The sequence below is a fragment of the Pan troglodytes genome, chromosome 17, assembly GCF_028858775.2.
Source record: "Pan troglodytes isolate AG18354 chromosome 17, NHGRI_mPanTro3-v2.0_pri, whole genome shotgun sequence".
NCBI lineage: Eukaryota > Metazoa > Chordata > Mammalia > Primates > Hominidae > Pan > Pan troglodytes.
In genome coordinates, this window is record NC_072415.2 from 84,421,592 (window position 1) to 84,444,473 (window position 22,882).

The 22,882-nt window shown below is 45.8% G+C and overlaps 1 protein-coding gene across 1 annotated transcript; it reads right to left on the reverse strand.

The window, feature by feature from the left end:
- Positions 1-19,534: 19,534 nt before the first annotated feature.
- LOC468581 (ubiquitin-like FUBI-ribosomal protein eS30 fusion protein) lies at positions 19,535-22,542 on the reverse strand. The gene has a single exon (XM_063796134.1). The coding sequence runs from the start codon at positions 20,723-20,725 to the stop codon at positions 20,213-20,215; it is 513 nt and encodes a 170-aa protein (XP_063652204.1). The 5' UTR covers positions 20,726-22,542; the 3' UTR covers positions 19,535-20,212.
- Positions 22,543-22,882: the final 340 nt, after the last annotated feature.

A 22,882-nucleotide genomic window follows, 5' to 3' on the forward strand; every position in this document is an offset into this window, starting at 1 on the left:
GCCTGAACTGGTTTTAATTAACTAGTAATTCTGCAAGGAGAGTATGGAGATGCCCCAGATGTCCCCTCAAGATTCTGTCAAGCCTGCCTGCGGTTGACTGAGTCACAGGACACAGAACAGAAAGGGATCTTCCTCCTTGTGAGCCCAGCGCCTTCACTTGTCAGGGAGGGAGCTGAAATATGAGGATGCTATGCAGTTCCCACTCACACAATGATTATGAGCAAATACCACTATGTCACTTGGTATATTTCCATCTTCCCCTTGTTTCTTTTAAAAAAATTTTATTGTGAAGAATATCATGGATTCAAAAGAGTTCATGCAGTCATGTGTACAACTGAAAGAATAATAATGAATAATAATGAAACAGAGACCTTGCACTCTCACCCAGGCTGAGAGACAGACCCCCGCAGGAACTTCAGAAGCTTCCTAAGGGCTCTTCCAGGGGTCGCCCTTGCTTTTCTTTAGAGTTTCACCACTGATGTATCCATCTCTATACAGTACATTGGAATGTCATCTAAATGGACTCAATACTGTATGTGTTTTTCTGTGACTTTTTTCTTTTTCTCAACATTAGGTTTTGAGGTTCAACCCTGTCAATGCCTTAGTTGTAGTTTATCCATTTTCATTTAGATATACAATCTCATCATATGAATCTACCATAATTTATCTAGTCCACTGTTGAAGGAATTTGGATCATCCCCAGTTGTCATTTGTTTGTTTTTGTTTGTGTGTGATTTGCATATGTGTAAGTTTCTCTGGACCCTAGAGGTGAAAGTGAAGGGAGAACCACCTTTAAACTGAAGTGGCATTTGAGCCGAGTCCCCAGTGGTAAGAAAGAGGCAGCCATATGAACAGAGCAGAGTGTTCCAAACAGGAGCGACACGTGCCAAGGCTGTGGTGAGAAGCTTGGGGTGCTAGAGGAAGAGCAAGAAGGCCCGAGTGGCCAGTGTGTCGGGAGCCCATGGGAAAGCCGTAGAGATGAGATCTAAAAGGCAGACAGACGCAAGATCACGCAGACCAGTCAAGGCTGGATGCAGTGAGTGGAGTACAGGGGCTATTCTGGGTGACATGTAGTGAACCAATTATACATGTACAAAACAGAAGGCAGGAGGACCATGAGGAGGCTGTTGAAATAATACAGGCAAAACATGCAATGGTGGCTTAGATAAGATGAGCTGGAGGTGGAGAGATGAGAACGAACACAATTTTTTGGAGAGAGAGAGATGCATTTGTTGCTGGGTTGGACATGAAGCGTGAAAAAAAAAGAGAGCAATTGAGCTTGAGTCCTGCATTCTTCCTGCCTTGAGAAACCAGGTGACTGTCATGGTGGGTACTGGAGATGCAGAAGGCTAGGGGAAAGACAGAGGTGTTTTAGAGATATGAGGAAAATAAAACTTCTGTGTTAGCGATGTTAGGTTTGAGATGCGTAATAGACACCCAGAGAATACCTCTGAGAAAGGTCTGGGTTGGAGAAGTCAGCTTGGCATCATCAGCAGATCACTGGTAGTTAAAGCCATGGGAGAAAATAAGATTACCCTGGGAATGTCTAGAAAAGAAGAGGTCCAAAAGGAAACCCTAAAGTACCCTCAACAGTTTTTAGACAAGATGAGGGAGAAAAGCCAGCAGAGGATGCAGGGGTGAGAGGAGAGGAAAAGGGTTGGGGTGACAGAAGCCAGGAGCTGAGAGTGTGTCTGGAAGGAGGGTTTGCTCTACTGAATGCTGCCAATGGGCTAGAGAAGATGAGGACAGAGGCGTGGATCTGATCAGCAATGGTTGGTAAGCTCACGGAAAGCAGTTTTAATTCAGGGGTAGATGATACTGCTGGTCAGCGTGCATGGGAGTGAATACTGGGTAAGGAAGTGGGGACTGTAACCAAGATCAGATCTTCCCATAATAAGTGTAGCTTTCAAGGGAGCCAGAGATATCAGTGTAAAGCTGGAAGGGAATGCAGGGTGAGACGAGGGCTTTTGTTCATTTATGATGGAAGCTATTAGAGAATGTGTGTGCAGATGGGAAGAATTCATGGGAGAGAGAGACATTGATGGAGCAGGAGAGAACATGGCTAACTGCAGGGATGAGGTCCTTGAGAAAGCAAAAGATGACCCAGAACATAAGAGGGGAAGGTGACCTGTGATTCAAGCTGAGATGCTCACACAGAGTAATTTATATTAGTAAAAAATAGGAGCAACCTAAATGTGCCACAATAGAAAAATCATTGTTTAAATAGTTATAGCATATCCACAAAATAGAAAGTCATAAAAATTATTTTTCTTTTTTTTTGAGACAGAGTCTTGCTCTATGGCCCAGGCTGGATTGCAATGGTGTGATCTTGGCTCACTGCAACCTCTGCCTGCCGGGTTCAGATGATTCTCCAGCCTCAGCCTCCCGAGTAGCTGGGATTACAGGCGCTCGCCACCACACCCAGATAATTTTTATATTTTTAGTAGAGACGGCTTTTGACCATGATGGCCAGGCTGGTCTCGAACTCCTGACCTCGTGATCCGCCTGCCTCGGCCTCCCAAAGCCTGGGATTACAGGTGTGAGCCACCACGCCCAGCCAAAAATCACTTTTTTGGGTTATGATGTATGTGAAAAAAGTCATGTACAAAAAAATTTTAATTTTGAAAAGAAAAATACACATCTGTCTGTATATGTATAAAAAGTTATGAAAAGAAATGCAACAAGACATTCCCAATGGGCCGGGCGCAGTGGCTCATGGGAGGCCGAGGTGGGCAGATCATTTGAGGTCAGGAGTTTGAGACTAGCTTGACCAACATGGTGAAAGCCGCCTCTACTAAAAATACAAAAATTAGCCCAGCATGGTGCTGGGCACCTATAATCTCAGCTGCTTGGGAGGCTGAGGCAAGAGAATTGCTTGAACCTGGGAGGCGGAGGTTGCAGTGAGTTGAGATCATGTCATTCCACTCAAGCCTGGGCAACAGAGCAAGACTCCGTCTCAAAAAAAAAAAAGACATTACCAGTGGGTATTTTGTGTATTATTTTGGGTGACCCATTTTTAAATACTTTTAAAAAGTGTCCAAATTTTCCATAATCAATATGAATTATTTGTATTATCAAGGAAAAAATCATTCATATTATTGTTTTTTAAAAAAAGGTGGTACGAGGCATGGCATTTTGTCATCAAGCCAGATAGCTATTTCCTTTTGTTTGATATGTGCAGATACCACAGTAGTGATAGTGTTAAATTTAGGTTAATTCCACTTTGATTTTCTTGTCTTATTCTTACCTTATCTGTTTTATCTCCTTTGTGGCTTTAGGCCTGTTTCACTCAGAGACGTCACGTTATGGCTTGTGCTCTTTCTAGGGCACTAGGTAAGCACCCACATCCTTTTGAACATGCGAAGCTAATACATATGTAACAAACTTGCACGTTGTGCACATGTACCCTAAAACTTAAAGTATACTTAAAAAAAAAAAAAAGTAAATAGTCAAGCCAGAAAAGCCTAACAGGAACCTGCCAGATACCTTCACCCCAGTACCGCTCATTAAAGGGGGATGACTTAATGGGAGGACCCTGTGCACTTCCAGGGAATCCCAATAACATATTTAACTGAGAAATGACAGTTTTAAGTAACTGAAGCCACAAAAACAGATCTGTTTTCTCAATGATGAATATTTGAGTAACTACTTGAGCTGGGATAAGTGGCTTCTCAGGAACCTCATGAGCCCCCAACAGAATTCAGGGCTGTTATTAAAAAAGAAAGACAAATGGATGCTGGGAGATGCCCAATGTTGACTGCGAACTGAGATCCAGGAATGCTGATCTTCTCAACCTGTAACTACAAACTCAGTGGTCATATTTCCACTAAAATAGGCTTTCATTCATTTGTCAAATAGATGTTAAGCACTCAATAAGTGCCAGAAGCTGTGCAAGGGGACAGATACACAATCTGATATACAAGACGAGACCCAGCTGCTGGGGAAGACAGACAATTAAAGAAATCACGAGCATAGGTTAAATGCCACCACAAAGGAAGTACAATGAGCTAGAACAGAAGTGTATAGCAGGACCCAGCCTTCCAGAAAGAAGAGAAACTCCATGGGTGGGAATTAGCAGGGTGAATTGGAAATAAAAGAGTGGTCAAGCAAGGAAAATGTGTGTGAGATGACCCAGAGAAGACCATGAGAGCTTTAAGGAACTAGAGACATCAGTAAGGCTGAAGTGCAAGGAGAAAGTAGTGGTGAGAGGTGCAGCTGACAAGAAAGAACTGGGAATTTGGGGTTGGAGACGACTTAAGATAGGGGGATCAGGAGACTGTGACAGCAGGAAAGAGGGAAGGAAACTGATTAAGAGTTATTTAGGAAGTACAATTGACAGGATTTACTATTAACTGAATATGGTAAAAGCTTAGATGACTGACCTTAGACTTCTCTTTGCCAATAAAAGCATGAAATGCTATAAGTATTCCTCAAATCACTGCTTTAGCTATATCTCACAATTTTGACATGTTATATTTTCATTTTCATTCAGTTTGAAATACTTTCCAATTTCCATTTAGAAGCTTATTAATTTCCAAATATTTGTGGCTTTTCCATATATTATATCTTTCTCTTATTGCTATTTAGTTTTATTCCACTGTGGTTACTATTTTAAATTTATGTAAGCTTATTTTATAGCCTAATGTATGATCTGGTATAGCAAATGTTTTACAAGCACTTATGAAAAATATGTGTTCTGCTGTTGTTGAGTAAAGTCATCTATAAATGTCAGTGAGGTCAATTGATTAATACTGTGTTCGAGTCTTCTATATCCTTACTGATTTTTTATCTACTTGTTCTATAAATTATTCAGAAATTAGTTTGATTCCCTTGAGGTTTACTTATAAGCTTTTTGGGGCCTAGAGTAGCCTTTATTCCAGGACTGATTTGACTCCTCTTCTAAGTCATGGCCTTTCTGGGGCTTGTTCTAAATGCCCCATATATTCAGTGAGGTCTCTCTCTCTCTGGCTGGAGGGAACTTGAGTGATTTTTGGCTTTGCAATTTTAGGGAATTGTTCATTTTAGAACTCCTCGCCAGGTGCAGTGGCTCATGCCTGTAATCCCAGTGCTTTGGGAGGCCGAGGCTGGCAGATCACTTGAGGCCAGGAGTTTGAGACCAGCCTGGCCAGCATGGTGAGACTTCATCTCTACTAAAAATACAAGAATTAGCTGGGTGTGGTGGTGGGTGCCTGTAATCCCAGCTACTCAAAAGGATAAGGCATGAGAATCACTTGAGCATGGGAGGTGGAGGTTGCAGTGAGCTGAGATCGTGCCACTGCACTCCAGCCTGGGCAACAGAGTGAGTGAGACTCCATCTCAAAAAAAAAAAAAAAGAACTCCTCATAATTACTTTTTCACCAGAAGCTTTTCTTATCTGGCCTTATATTTCTATAGACTTCTGTTTTAAAAAGATTCCATGAACTCCTGTGCAGATTTCCGAAGTACTTTTATCTGTGTAGCCCCTTCCCTTGAGAACTCTGCCTCACAGGTTCTTCACAGAGCCGCCTGGCCTTCCCCATCTCTGACCTCTGTCTCTTCAGCTCTGTGAAGCTGCCTCACTTTTTTGGAGTTCTCCCTCCCTGGACTGTAGCCCAGGACTTATCTCTAGGCAGAAAGGCCAGCTGATGGTAGGGCTTACCTTGTTTTCTTCCTTTTTCTCAGGAATCACAGTCTTGTTTTGCCCTATATCCAAATAGTGGCTTTCTATATTTTATCCTTTTTTTAATAGTTGCTTACAGAGGGAGGGAGATCACAGGCCATCTTACTCCCTCATGGCCAGAAGCATGAGATCATTAGCAGATCATTAATGAGATCCAGAGACGATGGAGAAAGCAATGAGTCATAGGCAGTTTTGAGGTTACTGCCATGGGCAAGCAGGTGGATGATGGTCCCATTCACAGCGATGGCAAAATCCAGGGTGATAAACATGGGTAGGGGAGGGCATGAAAGAACTCCATGGGTTTACTGTTGCGTATGTTGGATCTGAGTCACTTGCAAGTCATTAAAGAAGCGAGTAAGCAGTGGAGGTTACAGAACAGCTCCCTCACGAGCTTCCACCTCCTTCTCTTCATTCCACTCTGGGCTGCAGTTGCCGTGGACTAGTGACCCCTTCCCAGGGTAATCAGCAGTGGTTATAACCACTTATTTTAGAAGAAAAATTTATTTGTTAAATTTAGTTGGGATAATCCAGCCCCACAGTCTTCCAAATTATTAGGGTGCATGGCCCAGCATTGGTACATTTCCCAAAGGCTGGATTGTCCTTTCTAAACAACACAACAGATGAAACACCAGTAACCTAGTGCAAGTAGCACGGCCCCAAGCCCAGTTCATTCCTTCCCTTCTGTAAGTTGCACGGCCCCAAGCCCAGTTCATTCCTTCCCTTTTGTAAGTTGCACGGCCCCAAGCCCTGTTCATTCCTTCCCTTCTGTAAGTTGCACGGCCCCAAGCCCAGTTCATTCCTTCTCTTCTGTAAGTTGCACGGCCCCAAGCCCAGTTCATTCCTTCCCTTCTGTAAGTTGCACGGCCCCAAGCCCAGTTCATTCCTTCTCTTCTGTAAGTTGCACGGCCCCAAGCCCAGTTCATTCCTTCCCTTCTGTAAGTTGCACAGCCCCAAGCCCAGTTCATTCCTTCCTTTTTGCATAGCATGACCCAAGCCCAGTTCATTCCTTCCCTTCTGTAAGTTGCACGGCCCCAAGCCCAGTTCATTCCTTCCCTTCTGTAAGTTGCACGGCCCCAAGCCCAGTTCATTCCTTCTCTTCTGTAAGTTGCACAGCCCCAAGCCCAGTTCATTCCTTCCCTTCTGTAAGTTGCACAGCCCCAAGCCCAGTTCATTCCTTCCTTTTTGCATAGCATGACCCAAGGCCAGTTCATTCCTTCCCTTCTGTAAGTTGCACAGCCCCAAGCCCAGTTCATTCCTTACTTTTTGCATAGCATGACCCAAGGCCAGTTCATTCCTTCCCTTCTGTAAGTTGCACGGCCCCAAGCCCAGTTCATTCCTTCCCTTTTGTAAGTTGCACGGCCCCAAGCCCAGTTCATTCCTTCCCTTCTGTAAGTTGCACGGCCCCAAGCCCAGTTCATTCCTTCCCTTCTGTAAGTTGCACAGCCCCAAGCCCAGTTCATTCCTTCCTTTTTGCATAGCATGACCCAAGCCCAGTTCATTCCTTCCCTTTGTTTTTCCCCTGACCTGACCTTAACTTACTTTTCCTCCTCAATTTCTCTTTTTCCTTTACAATGATCTCTCCCCCACTGCAGAGAAGTGAAGAGAAGGCCAAGCTGTCAGGGTTTCCTACAGCATGGGGAACTTGTCTAGGGACCGCCTGTGAGGAGATATGCACCAACTCCACAAAAATAAGCAATAAAATATTTGCACATTGTGGTCTATAGCCATATTTGGGAAAGAAAATTATTCTAAAAAATTATTCTAAAGAAAACAATCTGCAGCAATGTAACTCTGACACCGTAATTACAACCTTTACATTATTATCCAAAGGGGTTAACTCCTTGGAGCCTAAGCCACATTATATCTTCTTCCTGGAGGAGGTTCATTCCCCACTGGGGTGATTTCCAAGAAGAAAGAAGGGCTCAAAAACAAATTCAAGTTTCTATCCCTTAGGAGGCAGGAAATCGCAGGAACTTTAAATTTACAACGTTTAAATATTATCTCTTCATTAAGGACGTGTGTGTGTGTGTGTGTGCGCGCGCGCGTGCACGCACGTGCATATATGTACCATTTATATATAAATAAAACCAGCCGGGAGCAGTGGCACTTTGGGAGGCTGAGGGGGGCGGATCACCTGAGGTCAGGAGTTCGAGACCAGCCTGGCCACCATGGTGAAACCCTGTCTCTACTAAAAATAAAATAAAATAAATAAAAATACATTAAAAAATTGAAAAATTAGCTGGGTGTGGTGGTGTGTGCCTGCAGGTCCCAGCTACTTGGTAGGATGAGGCAGAAGAATCACTTGAACCTGGGAGGCAGAGGTTACAGTGAGCCGAGATCATGCCACTGCACTCCAGCCTGGGTGACAGAGTGAGTCTCTGTCTCAAAAAAAATAAATAAATAAAGTAAAACCTTGGGATCTGGTCTCAACCTGTGTTTTATTACTATTGTTTGATAAGGAAGAGAATCCTGTATTGGGAGCACTGGCTAGAAAATGTGGAGTTTGCTTTGTTTTCTATAAGTGGCTACGGCATAAAAATAACCTCTGAATCTTGATGAGTATCTATTGATATCTAATGCCAGCTCCTTTTTCTAAGTATAATGCTCCCTGGAAAGTGTTGTTCAACTTCATTGTTACAACACTGGAATTCTAGTAACTTTGGAGACACTGTGGTGGTTTCTGCTGTTGCAGAAGAGTTAGAATATGATTTAATTGGGTGAGAGCTGTCCTCAGGAAATGCCGTGAAGGTCCCTGCCTTGTAAGCTAACAATCAAAGGAGTAGTTGACAAAAATATAGTGAAGAAATTCTGGAGCTGGTAGTTTGAATTCCTGTAAGTCCTTAAAATCACAAATTTTAGAGAACCTGGTGATATTTAAAGAGAAGAAAACAGAGCTTTTTTTTTGCCATTCGGAATTGTGTACTTTGAAAGAGGAGGTGGGATGAAGAAAGGGCTATAAAGTGAGTTATGGTGTCCAGTGGTAACCTGCAACAGCTTCAACTCAAAACAGCTTGAGGACATGTTTTATTCTCCGGGTCCTTAAAACCGTGATCTCTACCCACACTCCCTAACTGGGGATTTTTAGCCACATCCGTCCCTCATCTGAGAACACCACATTTCTCCCTCTGTCAACATCTTGAGGAGCTCTGTGCCAGCAGCCACCCTTGCAGTTTAGTTCATTCCTCCATCAGGCTCCAGTTTGGAATCCAGTCCTGATTTGACCGCAGCCTCATGGGAGAGGCTGTACACTGTCTAGTCATGCTCATGACCACTGGAAACCTCCACACGCCATGCAGCTGCCCAGCCTGGGCACCCACAGCCCAGTTTCTCTCCACGTGCAGACCTGTCCTCCCTGACTGCTGGCCCAGCTCCTGCAGTCACCCAGCAGCTACCAGAGGGCCCGGCCAAAAATCACACAAGACTTTTACTCAAGTTTTCTAAAATAAGATTGCTTATAAATGCCACTGACAACCATGTTCATAGTTTCGACTTCTTAATTTCTGCCAGCATTTCTACCTTAGAAGTTTCCACCAGCTTCCTGCCGAGCAGTCTTCATCTGTCCCCCTGATGGACTCCTGAGGACCTTTCTATCTGCACAAGTAACAGGTAGGAGCTGGAGGGTTTCTTCTAAGACAATTCTGTGTAAGAAAATCCAGAAGACACTATGTGGAAATTATTAGATAGGAGATTAGGATCCAACAGGACATGCTATTGTATCTGTTGCCTCAGCCCCCCACAACAAAGAGTTCTCTACCCAAAATGCGAAGCTGAGGTTAAGAGACCCTGAGCTAGAGAACATGAAGGTACACCTGCTGACCCTCATCTTAGAACTACAGAGTTATAAAAATTACATTTTCTGTAACCCAAAGTTACAGAAAAATAGGACCTAATCTACACCAGCAGTCCCCAACCTTTTTGGGACCAGGGACTGGTTTCACAGAAGACAATTTTTCCACAGACCAAGGTTGGGGGATGGTTTGAGGATGCTTCAAGCCCACTACATTTATTATGTACTTTCTTTCTATTACTATTACATTGTAATATATAGTGAAATAATTACACAACTCACCATCATGTAGAATTAGTGGGAGCCCTGAGCGTGCATTTCTGCAACTAGAAGGTCCCAACTAGGGGTGATGGGAGATAGTGACAGATCATCAGGCATTAGATTCTCATAAGGAGCGTGCAACCTGGATCCCTCCCATGCACAGTTCACAGTAGGGTTTGCACTCCTACGAGAATCTAATGCTGCCATTGATCTGACAGCAGGCAGAACTCAGGCAGTGATGTGAGTGATGGGGAGCGGCTGAAAACACAGGTGAAGCTTCACTCACTTGCCTGCCACTTCACCTCCTGCTGTGTGGCCCAGTTCCTAACAGGCCGTGGACAGATACTGGTCCATGGCCAAGGGGTTAGGGACCCCTGATCTACAGGATATAATTACATTGGAGGAAAATAACTTGGACACACAGCATAGCTAATAAAGACTAACAAGTGGCCCAGACAATAAGTGCTCTGAGTTCAGTGGACAAAGAGGGTCCTCCTGGGATCTGCTTCCATCTGGCACAGGTAGAGAAGATGCCTCTGTGAATTGCAGACTTGAGAAGAACCCTGAGAAATGGGTAGGAGAGGCAAAAGAGGACATTTGCAAGTATCTGATGCTGGAAATTTACAGATGTGTTGGAAGGCAGGGAGTAGACTGGCTTGTCTAGAATGGGGGATTATGAAGAGAAGAGTTAGGAATTTAGGTTGTAATGGTGTATTGGGACCAAATGATGGGGGCCTTCAGGCGGCTCGGGATTTTACTCAAAATGATCTTTTTTTTTTTTTTTGAGACAGAATCTCACTCTGTCACCCAGGCTGGAGTGCAGTGGTGTAATCTTGGCTCACTGTAACCTCCACCTCCTGGGTTCAAGCGATTCTCCTGCCTCAGCCTCCCGAGTAGCTGGGATTACAGGTGCCCGCCACCATGCCCAGCTAATTTTTATATTTTTAGTAGAGATGGGGTTTCACTATGTTGGCCAGACTGGTCTTGAACTCTTGACCTCAAGTGATCCACCCATCTTGGCCTCCCAAAGTGCTGGAATTACAGGCATGAGCCACTGCACCCGGCCCACAGTGATTTTATAATCACTAGAAAAGCATCCAGTAAGTTTATAAAATAAATGATAAAGATGAGAAGGGAGACCTGCATTTTGAGTTCTCCTCCCTCAGTATGGCTGCTAACAATTCTATTTCACGCCTCTGCTGTCTTCCCCCTAGACCCAAGACAAGTAGACGTCCTCATGCTGCCAGTAAGAGATGGCAGCAGAGGGGGACAGATTTTTTTCAACCATGGGAACCAACAGCAGGGAACCCTATATCCCCACTATCCTGTATTCATTCAGGCAACAAACATTTATTGCCAACTGTGTACAGATGTTTGAACATTGATTCATTATGGAATCATAAATCTCAGGTAAGAATGAACCTAAAATGCAGTCCAGGGCCTTAAACAAGGGCCTTCGATGAACTTGAGTACAAATAAACCCCTGATGTGAGTGAGCTTCCAAGGCCACAGGAAGAGATGACAGTCTGCTTCCTACCTGTACTGAGCAGGCTTGTAGCCAGAAGCCCTGGGTCAGTGCAGGGAGGGGACTGGCTTTCAAGCTGTGTCTGGCAGTGGCGGTGGGATTGTCTTGCTTCACATTTTCAAACTAGAAACAACACTGTGTGGCACCGTTGGTGTTTGTTAAGACATTGGATACCAGTAATTCTAAGAACTAACCAAGCCGCAGCAGCTCTGCATCCCCACTGCTGGGTAAGGATTATGGTCGGGCTGTGGAGCCCATCAACATGTGAAAAATAAAACGGACCCCACGGTCACCTCCCCATGGTCATCTCTGCCAGAGAATCAAGCTCACAAGGCAGTAAATTGCTGAGATCAGCTCAGACGGGGAGACCCTAACCCAGCAGCGCTAGAGGAATTAAAGACACACACAGAAATATAGAAGTGTGAAGTGGGAAATCAGGGGTCTCACAGCCTTCAGATTTGAGAGCCCCGAACAGAGATTTACCCACATATTTATTAACAGCAAACCAGTCATTAGCATTGTTTCTATAGATATTAAATTAACTAAAAGTATCGCTTATATGAAGGGATGGGCCAAATTAAAGAAATAGGTTGGGGTAGTTAACTGCAGCAGGAACATGTCCTTAAGGCATAAATCGCTCATACTATTGTTTCGGCTTAAGAACACCTTTAAGCGGTTTTCCACCCTGGGTGGGCCAGGTGTTCCTTGCCCTCATTCCCGTAAACCCACAACCTTCCAGCTTGGGAGCTAGGGCCATTATGAACATGTCACAGTGCTGCAGAGATTTTTTTTATGGCCAGTCTTGGGGCTAGTTTATGGCCAGATTTTGGGGGGCTTGCTCCCAACAGTAAATGGCAAGAGTGAGTCCTCACACTCAGAACTGCTTTTAGACAAAGACTGCTGCTTGCCTGAGGTCACAAGGGCCGTCCTTGTCAGATGCAGCTTCCCAGAGGCTCAACATCGGCTGAGCGATGCCCTCGTACTACTGCGGGAGCCGCACCCGGGAAGAAGAGAGAGAAATGCTGCTCCCCCGTGTCCTTCTAGCCAATGGCTTTGGCTCTGGGGGACAAAGTAACAGGAAACCATTTCTAAATCCTCCTTGTCTATGATTTTTGCCAAGTCAGTTTCAGGCAACAGGGAGGACAGCTGCCCTTCTGGAGTACATGTGTTCTTGGAGAGGCTGTCCCACCCTGCACCTCTGGGGGACAGCTGTTAATGGCCTGTGGACCAGGGCCTCCATCCGCACGGGGAGGGGCAGCTTGCAGACAGTTTTTTGTGTCAAAACTGCTAACAGTGCCCCGTCCAACGCCCTCCTCCCCACGGGTGAGCAGTCCTCCTTATGAATATCTGAGCCCCATGCCATAACTTCAAGTTTTTCAAAAGCTGTATTTGAGTTCTACAAGACTCAGCCATATTCGTGTTAAGATGTAAATCTCACATCGCACCTGTGGCCCTTCTCCTCCCGCAGAGCAGACCCAGACTAGCCCTGGGAAATTTGTGAAGTGTGTGCATTGTGGGGAGGGGTGGTCGGAAAGTAGGGGGCAGGGGCTGCTCTTTCCCCTTCCCTCTCCTGGCTCAATCTCCGACAGGGGCCGGGGAGGATGAAGAGAGACAGAGACAGCTCATCTCCAACACAACAGCCCTGGCAAAGCCTCTCCCTCTGGGCTGATCATGGCTGCACTTCCAGCCGTGGGTCTGAGGGCTAATGTGCAGGCTACGGGCCAGCAGCCCCGTCCACCCAGCAGAGCCCTGTGCCCTGGTCCCAGGGAAGCTCGGAGCTTTCTCTGGCTCCACAGGCCCTGCCTTTGGGATTGGAATCTTGGGTGATGGCCCTTGCCCCCTCCTCCTGGCTGTCCCAGCACACCATGCCTGCTCCAGGAGCTGTGGGCAGGTCAGCTTCCCCATGGCTGAGCAGATGCCTCGCTGGGAAGGACATGAGGTGCCCTTTCCTCGAGGACGCCTGGGACATGATGAGGGGTTCCCTTGGGCCTTGCTGCTCCTCTTTCCCCACTACCCTGGGGAGGTGCAGGGTGGGGCAGCCTTTCCAACAACACACGTACTCCAGAAGGGCAGCTTCCTCCCTGTTACCTGAAACGGCCTTGGCAAAAATCATAACAATGAGAAAATTATGTGTTGATGAAGAGTTGAACTCTGTAAAATACTTGAAGAGATTTACTCTGAACCAAAAATGAAGGACCATGGCCCGTGACCCAGCCCTCAGGAGGTCCTGAGAACATGTGCCCAAGGTGGTCGGGGCGCAGCTTGATTTTATACATTTTAGAGAGGCAGGAGCCATCAATCAAATACATTTAAGAAATACATCGGTTTGGCCGGGCGCGGTGGCTCACGCCTGTAATCCCAGCACTTTGGGAGGCCAAGGCGGGCGGATCACGAGGTCAAGAGATCAAGACCACCCTGGCCAACATGGTGAAACCCCGTCTCTACTAAAGATACAAAAAATTAGCCAGGCGTGGTGGTGTGCGCCTGTAGTCCCAGCTACTCAGGAGGCTGAGGCAGGAGAATCTCTTGAACCCAGGAGATGGAGGTTGCAGTGAGCCGAGAATGCGCCACTGCACTCCAGCCTGGGGACAGAGCGAGACTTCGTCTAAAAAAAAGAAAGAAAGAAATACATTGGTTTGGTCCCGAAAGGCAGAACAACTCAAAGACTCAAAGCGGGGTTGGGGGACTTCCAGGCTATAGGTGAATTTTAACATTTTCTGGTTGACGATTGGTTGACTTTGTCTAAAGACCTGGGATACATAGAAAGGGAATGTTCAGGTTAAGATAAAGATTGTGGAGACCAAAGTTCTTTTGAAGTCTTATAGTGGCTGCCCTTAGAGACAATAAGTGACAAACGTTTCCTATTCAGATCTTAGTTAATCTCTTCAGGATTGGGAGGGTCTGGAAGAAAAAGATCTAGCTGTGTTAATGGAGATTCTTTACAGATGCAGATTTTCTCCCACAAAGAACAGCTTTGCAGGGCCTTTTCAAAATATGGCAAAGAAACATGTTTTGGGGTAAAATACTTTGATTTTCTTCTTTGTCTCATAATGTTATGCCGGAGTCATTTTGGAAAGTAAATCACAATATATAGGGTTAAATAAAACCCATCTGATAAGAATTTGTGATTTGTAGGGCATGACTCCTCAGACCCCTTAGATAGGAATTTGGGCAAGATAAAAAAATCAGAGTTTAGTCCTCATATGGCAGTGAAGGAGATCTGATCTAGCCAATCCCCATCTTGCCTTTGGCCTTCAAATCACCCTTGATTATTCCTGGACTTGGGTCAAACTTTGGGAGACACAGAGTTTATAGTTTAGATGCTAATAGCCTTTCTGTAAACTCAGTCACCTTTGTAAAGCTAATGCAAAGCTACCAGGCTAGGAGGATGAGAGGAGCCTGAATTCCACTAAGGTGTGGATATAAACATTACAAACCATTATTCCAGAGGCCACAGGATATGCACCTTCCCCAATTACTCCTGTGGATAACATCACTATTGTAGAACCTTAGAGAGGCCTTGTGAGATATCGTTTCAGGCTTTTTTTTTGCATGTCTGATGACTGAAGGCTCCACCTGGACCCACCAACTGCTCCTGTGGCCCCACCCAGAAGCGACTCATGATGCATGAAGACCATTTCCCACTGCCCTGTGTTGCACCCCCAACCAGTCAGCAGAAAGCACCCATTGCCTAGCCACCCCCACCATTCTTCCCCCAAACTGTCCTTGAAAAACCCTAGCCTCCAAATTTTTGGAGAGGCCGATTCAAGTAATAAAACTCCGGTCTTCCATTTAGCTGGCTCTACGTGTGTAAATCGCTTTCTCTACTGCAGTTCCCCTGCCTTGATAGATGGGCTCTGTCTGGGCACCAAACAAGGAGAACCCATGGGGTGGTTACAAGTCCTCCCCTGATGCTAGGTAGGGCTCCATCAAGTGCTGCAATGGTGTCTTTCAGCAAGTGACAATCCCAGTGGCTGTGGTTTTCTAAACAGAGTGGGGAATTCTTGGTGCCCCCAATCTTACCCCTAAAGGCAGCCGGTGTTAAGTTTCTTATGATTCCTTAAACCCCTTCCACACTGTGCTTCTCTAAGCATACATTAATCTATCCATTTATTTTTTAATGGCACGAGAGGGACCCTGCATGCACAGAGCTCCACATCTCACTTTTCCTACAACCACATTTTGGAGAGCTTGTCATATAAGCCTACAGGTAACAGCTACATCCTAGTCCTTCAGGTGCATAAAATGCCATTCACCCACCACCAGCTCTGTACTAGTGAAGACATGGTTGGTTCAAACTTTGTGTGCTGTTACCAACACAGCTGCAGCAAGCACCCTTTCCTCGTCCACAGCATATGCTGCCTGCAGAGCTTGCTTCTGGTCTTTTTAATGCATGTGATTCTGCTAGGAGAGTATCAGCTCCATAGGAATTCCCTGACTTTGATGAAGGATCATTGTTACGAACATTCTGGCTAATGGTAACCCTGACATGTGTGCAGCATCTTACACCAGACCAAGCACGCACACACCTATCTTCTATTCACAACACCCCGCCAGCCAGAGGATTTCCCTCCCTCCTGGCCACATATTGGAACCCATGGGTGGGGGACGTTAAACATCCCCGTATTTGTTACCAGTGGCAGGTATCTGAGTTACCACGAGTTACTGGTGGCATATTCGGACAGGTCTGCATCAACTTCAGCCCTTGCCTCCTCAGAAGAAAGAATTCGATGAGGGGCATAAAGCAGAAAAAGAGACCGAGAAGAGTTTCAGAGCAGGAGTGGAAGATTATTATTATTATTATTATTATTATTATTATTATTATTTTGAGATGGAGTCGCCCTCTCTGTGGCCCAGGCTGGAGTACAGTGGCATGATCTCAGCTCACTGCAACCTCCTTTAGAACAGGAAAGAAATAAGATTCACTTGGAAGGGACCCAAGTGGGCACCTGAGGGTCAAAGAGCAAGTGCCCATTTAACTGTGATCCTAGGACTTTATAGGCCCGCCTCTTTCCCATGATTCTCCCCTCGGGGCGGGCTTCTCACATGTGCAGTGCCCTCTTTACCCTTAGGAAGTGAGCATGCACAATGCATTTAGGAAGTCATATGCATGCCCATCTGAGGCTTTCTTCCCTTTGCCGTGGAGTGCCCCTGGAAGGTCAGACTTCACCATTTTGTCTCTTAACGTGCACGCCCAGGAATTCTTTTCTCCCTGGCTCTGCATTCAATGAACACTTTAATGTTAACAGCTGTGGACCATCAGGAGACTGTCTGTCCTTGGTGTGCTGGCACCAGCTGCTAAATTATTGTTTTTAGAGAGGCAGTGTGATAATTGTCGAACCATCACCTGGCATTCCTAGTGGATGGGAGGAGAGCCCTTTTCTGCCCATGCCAGGCTCATGCCTGTCTAACTACCTGTAACATATTCAGGCTGTACCCTACAGCAGTTACACCAGAGCTCTGAGGATGGGACCCAGGTCTCAGTGTTGCCTTTAAAACCCTGGGTGATTGCAGAGGGCAGCCAAGATTGAGAACCTCAAAGCCATTCTGGAAATGTGAGCAGAGAGGCCAGACAGGAGGTGGCGGTCTGACTCCACCTCAGTGCATATGGAGAGTAAAGGTAAGACGCTCCTGAAGTGTCTGTCCATTTATGAAACCAAGACAGACTCACCATCTGCACCCACTGCATTTTCTCAGCACCGTTTTCCTCTTAGCTACTGCATTCTGACTCTCCCACCTATGGAGTCCTAATAAGGGAAAGGGAGTCAGCCTGGTAGGAATAGGGGAGAGCAGAAAGAAAAGCAGACAAGCTCTCAGTCTGCCTTTCTTTGTGGTCCAGGACACATAGCCCTCCTGCACAAATAACTCACAATCTTCCTGCACCTGGCTTATCCTCAGACACCTTGGCTGATAGAAACATGCAAGTTAGCTCACTGCAACCTAGGCAGCCCTCTCCAGCACAAGCACCATCCTATAAAACACCTGCAAGCCTGCATCTCCTGGCAGTCAGCTTATCTCTTGCTAATCTTCGTCTTGCTTTCTTGCAACATATTTTCCTACTTTTTCTAATAAACCTGCCTTTCTTACCTACAACTGTGTTGGTAAATTCTTTTTACCACCCACATCACTGGCCCCAGATAGTTGTTACCCGCACCGCCACCCCCATCTCTCCACTGAAAATATCCCTAACAGAGGCCACCAAGGCCAGATCTCATGCCCACCTCTCAGCCACAGCCATGTGGACTGACTCTCCTGTGACATCAAGCGGGTGGCCCCCACCCTTCCTTCTGAGGTGTGTCCCCAGGCTATGGGACACCAGCTGCCTTGGCTTTCTTCTGTCTTTGGTTGTTCCTCCACATATTCCCATTCATCCCCCTCTCCTTGCATGTTGTGTTCCAGGAGTGAGTGTGTCCTCACTCCTACACTCTCCAGGGACCTGGATCACTCCATGGCTCTAATTACCACTTATATGCAAACAATTTCCAAGTCTGTATTTCCAATGCAAACCTCTTTGCCTGAGCTCACTCAAGCTGGTCATCTCTACATCAGTGCCTAGTTAGCACCAACGTTCATCAGCAAATGCCTGAGTTCTGACTCTTACCATATTCTCCCTCAGTTGCTGCAATAACCTCAGCTAGTTTACACATCTCTGGACTGGCCTCGCAAACCTGATCCGTTCTTACAATGCACCCTGAGTGCTCCTTCAAGATGTAATATTTCCATCTCCCAGATTTATAAACATGACGACTTCTCCAAAACTTTCAGAGGATGATTCACTTGTTTTGGCTTAACCTGCAAGCCTCACTCCTCTCTAACTTCATGATTGCCAGGACCCTTTCGTTCCCACTACAACGAATGGCTTACCCGTCTCCCAGGCCTTTGTGATCTTTCCTCTTGGCCAGAAATGCGTTTCTCAAGGTGGCATAGCTCTAAAGCCCACCTCCACTGCTCCCCCTTTTCTCACGTCCATGGAGCTTATACGCAGCTGTCATCTCACATTTACTTGGGTGTACCACCTCCCTCCCAGGCCATCAACTCCTTCAGGGCCATTCTCGTCTTATTTCATTTTTTTCTTTTCAGACCCAGCACCTGAGAAAATATTAAAAGAACTTCTGAGATCCTGAAATGAGTTGTTTTTATATATGTTATTTATTATTGTGCTAGTTCAACCAGCCAAAAACAGTGCAGTGTTGCTTCTTACATGAAATTAACTAGATACTTTTCTTTTGTTGTTAGTTTTGTAGCCAGAACAATGGTTGTTTACAGAAGGAACAAAAATGAAAAGGATCTGCAGGTACAAAGTCACCTGTTTCCTGCATACACCTCTCTGTATTGTCTGGGTCCTATATTAGTATGTTTCTCATTAATTGAGGATATAAATGTTAGAAATAAATATGTAGGCACACACAAGGCATTGCCAGTAAAATGTTAATCAATGACCAGATACAAAGAGGCTGGGGAAGGCTTTAAAATTCCTGGCTTGGAGTGCAATGAAATTTCATCAGCCCCTTGGGCCTGCTGGGACCAGTTCAAAGCTGATGGGGTGTGCTGCCTGAGGCTGCCAGGAAAGTGTTAGCAACGGGTGAGGCTGCAGTTGTGCCTCAGAGAATGGGTAGGGTTTTGGAACCTGGAAATGTGGATGCAACAGCAGATTCAGAAACTGGAAAATCCAACAGCAGGTAGGCAAATGGTTGGATGTACATGCAACTTCCCAGAGACATGTCTATGGCATGGAGGTACCTGGCACTGCACAACTCCATCTCATGTGTTGACTCCCTGAGGGCAGAGAGGGCTGAGTAGCACCTGCAATGGGTCCCCAAAGTCAATCCATGCAGGACCTACTGTGGGTCACAGGCAGAATAGGCCTGAAAATGCCGTTGAGGTGCTCCTGGTTGACGGTGCCAGCCCGGTTGATGGTCCCCAAAGCACGGTGCATCTTCAATGACAGTGGTTCCTAAATCCATGGAGTCCTGGCCCTTCCTTTGTCAGATTTAGTTTGGGCACCCCCAGCAGGATACAGTTCCTGAACCTGGTTTCAGTTTGAGGAAGCCAAGGTTGGGGTTGGAGCTCTCTGCATGGAGTTTGGGGAACACAGCCCATTTCTCTGCCAGGAAAGCAGTGGAAGTGACATAGCTACGCTCGGTGAGGACAGCCTTGGTTTTGTTCAAATCACAAAGGCAGAGCTGCCTTCCCCTCCCTGCCAGCAGGGCCCAGGCTCTTTAAGCCTGGTCCTGGGGCTTTCCGTAGACTGTCCAGAGAGATGACACTTACCATTCCATTCCTTGTCTTCATTGTGACAGAGTCTGAACCTGGGGAGGAAATGATGAACCTGTGATCTTCACAACTTCTCCAGATTAATTGGATCAAAGCCGGCCTCATGGTGAAATTAGCTCTTCAGGAAGTGTTTGCTCAGCTCGTTGTAGAGGATGCAGTTCCTGCAGGCTCCAGGTATCATCTGACACCCACCAACAAATTCTTTCCTCTTGTTTTTCGCCTTCCTTTCCGGATCCCTAACCCTAGTCATTAATCTTTGTCTTTCAAATGTTTTCCTAGACTGTGGGAGATGGAATGAATCCTAGTGTGGTCTGCCTGCATTCTGAGAAAGTCAGAGATAACATGGTCACGAGGCCAGGGGAGGAGCACTGGGGGTCAGGTCCTAGGACCTGCTGCCTACAATCACCTGGATTCCAAACCCAGGCCATGAACTGACTGCCAGCCTGGTGTGAGGGGGATGCAGAGTAGGTGAGCCCCAAAGTGGGGCTTAGCCTGTGAGGTTCTTGGCTTTGCCCAGGAAAGAATTCAAGGGCAAGCCAGAGGAAACAGCTTAACTGAAGCAGCAGTGTGACAGCTTCGTGACTGTTCCTGCAGAGGCAGAGGGTAGCAGTTCAAGGCAGTTCTGCAGTCTTATTTATTTATTATTATTTTTTGACTGAACTAAGTGGCTTTTTTTTTATTAGAAAAAGCTAGAATTACAAAGGACTTAAGAGTTGGCATTGGGTCCCTTCTTGCCAAAGGTGGGCACAACGTTGACAAAGCGCCGGTTGTACTGCATCCGCCGCTTAGCCTGACCTGTCTTCTTCTTCTTCCTCTTCTTCTTCTTCTTCTCCTGTTTGGCCACCTTAGGAGTCTGACCTCTCAATTTTCCAGCACGGGCCAGGGAACCATGGACTTTACCTCCAAGCATGCGGCCTGCTACTTCCAGGGCAGTCAAGGCCTCCACCCTGCACTGGCCCAGAGTGGCCCCATCCTCCAGGGGTGCACCTGCCAGGAGCACGACTTGATCTTCCGGGGCAATGCCCTCCAGTGAGGCTACATGAGCCTTGATCTGGGCGACCGTTTCCTGGCCAGTCACCTCAAGGGTGTGTAGCTCCTGGGCGTGGACAAAGAGCTGCATATTGGTGACTGAACCGTGGTCCCAGCTGCCACTACTGCGAAGATGGAGTCGAGAAAGAGGAAGAAGCGAGGGCACGTCCGTACAGACCGCAGGCTGCATGTCACGTCACTGCTCAGTCATATTTATACCTACTTTTAATTACATGTGGACTAAGAGGTGGTTTATGCAGAAATTTCCAGGTAAAAGGCAGTAACTTTGGGGTTGTCAGGTCATTGCCATGGAAAAAGGCAGTAACTCCCGGGTATTGCCGTGGCAATGGTAAACTGACATGGCACACTGGTGGTTATGTCTTATGGAAAGCTGCTTCAACCCCATTCCAGTTTTAGCTAGTCCTCCACTTGGTCCAGTGTCTAAGCCCTGCCCTACATGTTGAGTCTCAACTCCCACCTCAAGGGCACCACAGCAGAGAGCAGAGAGCTGCAGCCAAAACCCCAGGTTTCATGGGACTGGCTCATTCATGCTGGGCAGATGGTCCCCCGACAGGTCTCCCCCTAAAGTGCTCCAAGTCCTTCTCAATCCCTGTATGTCACAACTCTTATTTTAATTAGGCATAAAAATTACATAATGCAGAAATTATATAATGTGATTACATAATTACATTAGCCTTTGGGGTTGGAGTATTCTGATTTGCTAAATAAGACCACCAGAGAATTATCTACAGAAAAAATACCTGCTTTAGAAGAAGTGAAGCATCCAGCACAGTTCTCATAAGTATTGGTTGAATGAATATGTTTTGGGTAAAATACTAAATAAGTCATATAACACATTATATATGACATGCTATAGAAAGCTTGGAAAATATAGGGAGAAAACTATTCATAACCTCACCATTATGACCCAACTGTTACGGTTTTGTGGTTTCTCTTTTACTTTTTACATGCAAAAGACAATAGTTCTCCTCATCGTGTTCTGGTGATCTTGCAGTTTGATTTTCTTCAACTTAAATTTATATCATGACCAGCTTCCCATGTTGCCCGTATAATCCACATAATTACTGTGTCAATGACTATGTTTCCGATTTCATGGTGAAAATGTTTCATTGTGAACTTATATTTCCCTAACATTGGGCATTTATGTTGCTTATAATTTTTGCCATTTTTACATAATGCTGTGATGAACATCTTATTCCATATAGCTTGCTTAATAATATTAACAATTTGATGCAGCTACAGCAAATCTGAGTTTCATGATTCTTATCTTCATGATACTAAGCACTTAGGCTTAGCACTGAGAAGAGAAAAAGACATTTCAGATGATAGTCAATCCAATAAAAGCCTTCATGTGTTTAATCCTATAATATAGCAAAACTTCATTAAATCAGATTAACTAGGGGAAGGTAAGGCTCAGTTAGTGGATCTAAGTAAGGAAATTTTATTTTATTACTTCTAATTACACAGAAATGCAAGTTTGTTGTTTAGTTTTTCCAAGTGAAAATCCTTCAAGATTTGCAAATACTATTTAATTTGTGAGAAACACTGACAATGTTAAATTGACGACAATGGGCACTGATAATGTACTTACAACGTAGTTGATATAATCCAGTGGCAAGGTGATTTTAAAATCCGGACAGCATCCTGGCCAGCTGATGGGTGACTTTGCATGGCTAGGAAGCAGTAGGATGAAGTAAGGCATTGCCGGAGGTTTGTCTAAAGAGCAAGCTCATATTTTCCTGCTTCTGCTATGTAGGTGACTTGGCTGCCACGGACAGGCTGGGGTTTCTTCTCCACAGACGTGATCCAGGCTCTTGGGCTGGGAGAACTACATGGCTGAAAGCTGGAGCACGCTCTGAGGGGAGGGGAGAAAGGCCGACAGCAGTGCCCAGCACAGAGCAGGTGCTCCATAAACATGTATTGAATTAATTATTGATGAATTAGTAATTATTTAATTGGAAAGGGAGGCTGTGATAGTTTGCCTCTTTGCCTACTTGGCCAGGCCATGGTACCCAGTTACTGAATTAAATGCTGACCTAAGTGTTGCCATGGGATCTTTTGTAGATGTGGTGAACACCTACGATCAATAAGACAGATTACCCTTGATAATATGGGTTGGATCAGTTGAAAGTCTTAATAGCAAAAACTGAGATTTCCCAGAAAAGAGGAAATTCTGCTTCAAGACTGCAACATGCCCTCTGGCCTGAGTCTCCAGGTGCTGGTCTGCCCTGCTGAATGCACACCTGACCGCTCCCGTGGTGGTGTGAGCCAGTCTCCTGCTGGCTCTGCTCCTCTGGAGAACCCTGGCTCATTCAGAGGGCCTCGG

What these genes read in the sequence shown, in the direction of transcription:
- LOC468581 (XM_063796134.1), bottom strand. Translation starts at nt 20,725, where the DNA reads ATGCAGCCTGCGGTCTGTACGGACGTGCCCTCGCTTCTTCCTCTTTCT.